This window comes from Cyphomyrmex costatus, unplaced genomic scaffold (assembly GCF_001594065.2).
Source record: "Cyphomyrmex costatus isolate MS0001 unplaced genomic scaffold, Ccosl1.0 scaffold1346, whole genome shotgun sequence".
Lineage (NCBI taxonomy): Eukaryota > Metazoa > Arthropoda > Insecta > Hymenoptera > Formicidae > Cyphomyrmex > Cyphomyrmex costatus.
Genome location: NW_017275333.1, coordinates 1 through 3113, shown reverse-complemented (window position 1 = coordinate 3113; position 3113 = coordinate 1). Strand labels below are relative to the sequence as shown.

Below are 3113 nucleotides of genomic sequence, written 5' to 3'. Positions count from 1 at the left end.
GTAGAAATAAAATGTATCATTTGAAATCAGTGTGAAACAATTCAGAATGTTGCATAAATATCTTATGTTTAGTGGGTTATAAGTAAAATTATTTGAGTTAAGATGATTTGAATTTAAATGGTTTTTTTTTAAAGAAAAACTAAGTATATTATATTTATTACATGTTTTATATTTTCCCAAAGTATTTTTTGCGACAAATAATGCTTTTAAATTAAAATATTTTTGAACAAAATTGAAAATACGAATAAAGCGTACCTAAATGTAAAAAGTGACACTGTTAGAATGATTAATTATAAAATAAAACCAATGATTTATGAAACTTTTTATCGAAACGGATATAAATTTTCTGCGATCCTGTCCCGTAATGCGTGACCTTCTCTTCCCAATTCTGCATTTATATCGTTGTAAATAGCTGCTTCATGATTAACATTGTCAGCATTATTCATCATTGCCTGAAGACCCTCATTTATAAACGTGTTTCGTATTTCTTCATTTTCTTCGTTATTTAAGCATATGTTATGTAACACGCATGCAGCAATTATTGTTGGTGCTATGAAATCTGTTCGATTCATATCAAGATATTTCACCTAAATCTTCCAAATAAAAGAGCAATACAACGTTCGAATCTTTGGCGAGACTTGGCGTGGCAAGTATTGAAATGTTTTTGCCTTTCTGTAATATTTCTTCTTTCGATGTAGGGAGGTATGCACCACGACAAAATGGGATATGCCTTATCTCCGATAATAAATTGATTTTCATCAAAATAATTATTTGCATTATTTGTGATATCTTTGTATATTGGCGAATTTCGAAAAATCCTTATATCTGATACTCTGCTAGGATAACCCGTAAAGCAATCTATAAGTGACAATTTATCATCACATATTAGTTGCAGAGTTATGGCATAAAAACATTTTCTATTAATGTAGACATCCGAATTTTCACTTGGAGCCTTGATAGCAACATACGTTCCATCGATAGCACCAATTATACCTTCTATTCCAGCAGAAGCTTGAAAAGATAGCGCTATGCGTTAGCGTTCCTCTCTATTTGGCCAAAATATTATTTCTGGAGAAATTTCATTTAAAGCAGTTACAACCCGCATAAAAATAGCAGATAATGTAGACTTTCCTAAATCAAAACTACAACCGACTGATCTACAAAATAAAAGAGTGTGAAATTACAAAATAAATATTTTTAATTTTTATAGCTTGTTTAGTTACCGAAAACTGTCTGGTGTTGCTAATAGCCATAAAAAGGAGAGTAATTGTATTTTCGGATCTCTAGTTTGATGTCCAGCTGCTCGAGCACTTTCTAATAGAGGAGCTATTCGATTTAGGAGCCATTCAAAACTTGTTACGGTTATTCTGAAGTGACTTTGAAATTCAGAAGCAGTAGACATATCGACAACTCTTTCGATAAAACCTTCAATGCGATGAGGCTTGGTTACTGCATTATTAATTCGGACTTTTAATCTGTGCAAATATAATTCCATTTCTTCATCGCTATCTTCATTGTTGCTGTCAATGCTTCGATCAAAGAATATTAATTTGTTTAAATAGCTAATCACAGTTAAACCAGCTACCTTTATTAAATTCTCCATTTTAACAAGTTGTATCTAAAAATAATTAAGGCTATCTATGTATGCTTTTCTTTTAGAGAACACACTCGACACAAACATCGTTCTACCTTTATCGTTGAATATTAAGAAGGATTGAACGACGTTTGTTGTCTTCATGTTCTGCTAATGTCTTGATACTTGCCATCAACAAATCGTCATTTCCTAAAAATACATTCAATATCAACTTGTTATCACATCCTGCTCATGTAGTGTCAAATTCTCTTGATTCTCTTCGGCAGAGACATTTATAGTATCTCGTTCTTCATCAACAGCCGATGGTTCAATATTTATAAAGCTAATATAACAAATAAATAAAAATGTGTTTGCTTTTGATGCTTAAAATTAACAAAGCATTAAATGTAATTTGATATTTTGTAAATATTTATATTTCAACTCACCCATCTCTAGTTAATATTCCTAAAGCATTAGTTAAATCATCAACTTTTTCTTATCTCAATTTTTCTTCTTTGGCATAACTTTTTTCTATACTATAATCTTCAACACCATTTCTAAGAATTTCTACTCTCAATATACCATCTCGTGGGCATTCATCTCTTATATGTTCTAAACAATTAGTTGGTGCGCGTGAAAATACTTATATGGATATAAGCCAATACAAAAAATGCCAATAATATAGCCTGTGAACAAGGAATTAGTGATATCTTAATATATATTTATAGTTTATTTTTAATATTACTTCTTTTTTTGTTTACTTTGATATACAAGTTATTCATATAAATTATTTAGTTGTATTAGTAACTTGTTATTTGTAAATAATTTATATGTTAAATAGTTAACGCCTTGTACATACCTTTAAAAGAATTATAAATTCTATAAATCTTCTTTTTTTAGGTTATCCAAGCAAAAGCGACCGCGATTAAGGCTATCTATGTTTTCATGGGTCAGAAGACAAAGATATTGGTTGCTTCTGGTTGCATAACGAAAAAACGCAATTTTATGTCGTTCTGCGCATGCGAGACGTTTCTCGTCGGAGTCTCGAGCACGATGAAAAGTTGTCGTCCGGGCGTTTGCAAATTGTAAAACAGAACGCGGTTATGACGTCACAACTTGGTAAACGGAACGGTTTTGGACAAAAAGTTGTCGTCCGGACGTTCATTCGGAACGCACCCCAATTTTTATTAAAAAACTGAAAATCGCCCAAAGGTCGCATAATTTTTTTTCGAAATCGCCCAATTTGCGATGGTCGCAAAAGCTTAAAATTTAGTCGCAATTTCGACTCTGGGCAGCGATCATGTAATTTCACGCGGAAAGTTTCACTTTTCACAATTCCGCTCACTCAGATTCCACGTGAACTTTTCCGAGCGATCATGTATGAAGGAAAATGTGAAAAGTAAAATCACTAAACATATCACCACATCCATAAAGAAATTACTAGGATAATACTAGTATTATTATGATGCGATATCTTGATATTTGAAAAGGATAAGAATATATGGTATGATAAACATAATAAATTACAAAAATGAACGTA

The 3113-nt window shown here is 31.5% G+C and overlaps 1 protein-coding gene across 1 annotated transcript; it reads right to left on the bottom strand.

Moving 5' to 3' along the window:
* Window positions 1-301: 301 nt before the first annotated feature.
* On the bottom strand, window positions 302-1613 carry LOC108771324 (uncharacterized). Its single transcript, XM_018551111.1, has 2 exons — window positions 1224-1613; window positions 302-1157 (listed from the first exon to the last, which is right to left on the bottom strand). Exons 1-2 carry the CDS (start codon window positions 1601-1603, stop codon window positions 1034-1036), a joined length of 504 nt encoding a protein of 167 aa, XP_018406613.1. The 5' UTR covers window positions 1604-1613; the 3' UTR covers window positions 302-1033.
* Window positions 1614-3113: the final 1500 nt, after the last annotated feature.

Excerpts from the sequence above, each read along its gene's own strand:
- LOC108771324 (XM_018551111.1), bottom strand. The coding sequence starts at position 1,603 with ATGGAGAATTTAATAAAGGTAGCTGGTTTAACTGTGATTAGCTATTTA. Across the intron at positions 1,158-1,223 it reads GCAACACCAGACAGTTTTCG|ATCAGTCGGTTGTAGTTTTG; the intron begins GTAACTAAACAA and ends TTTATTTTGTAG.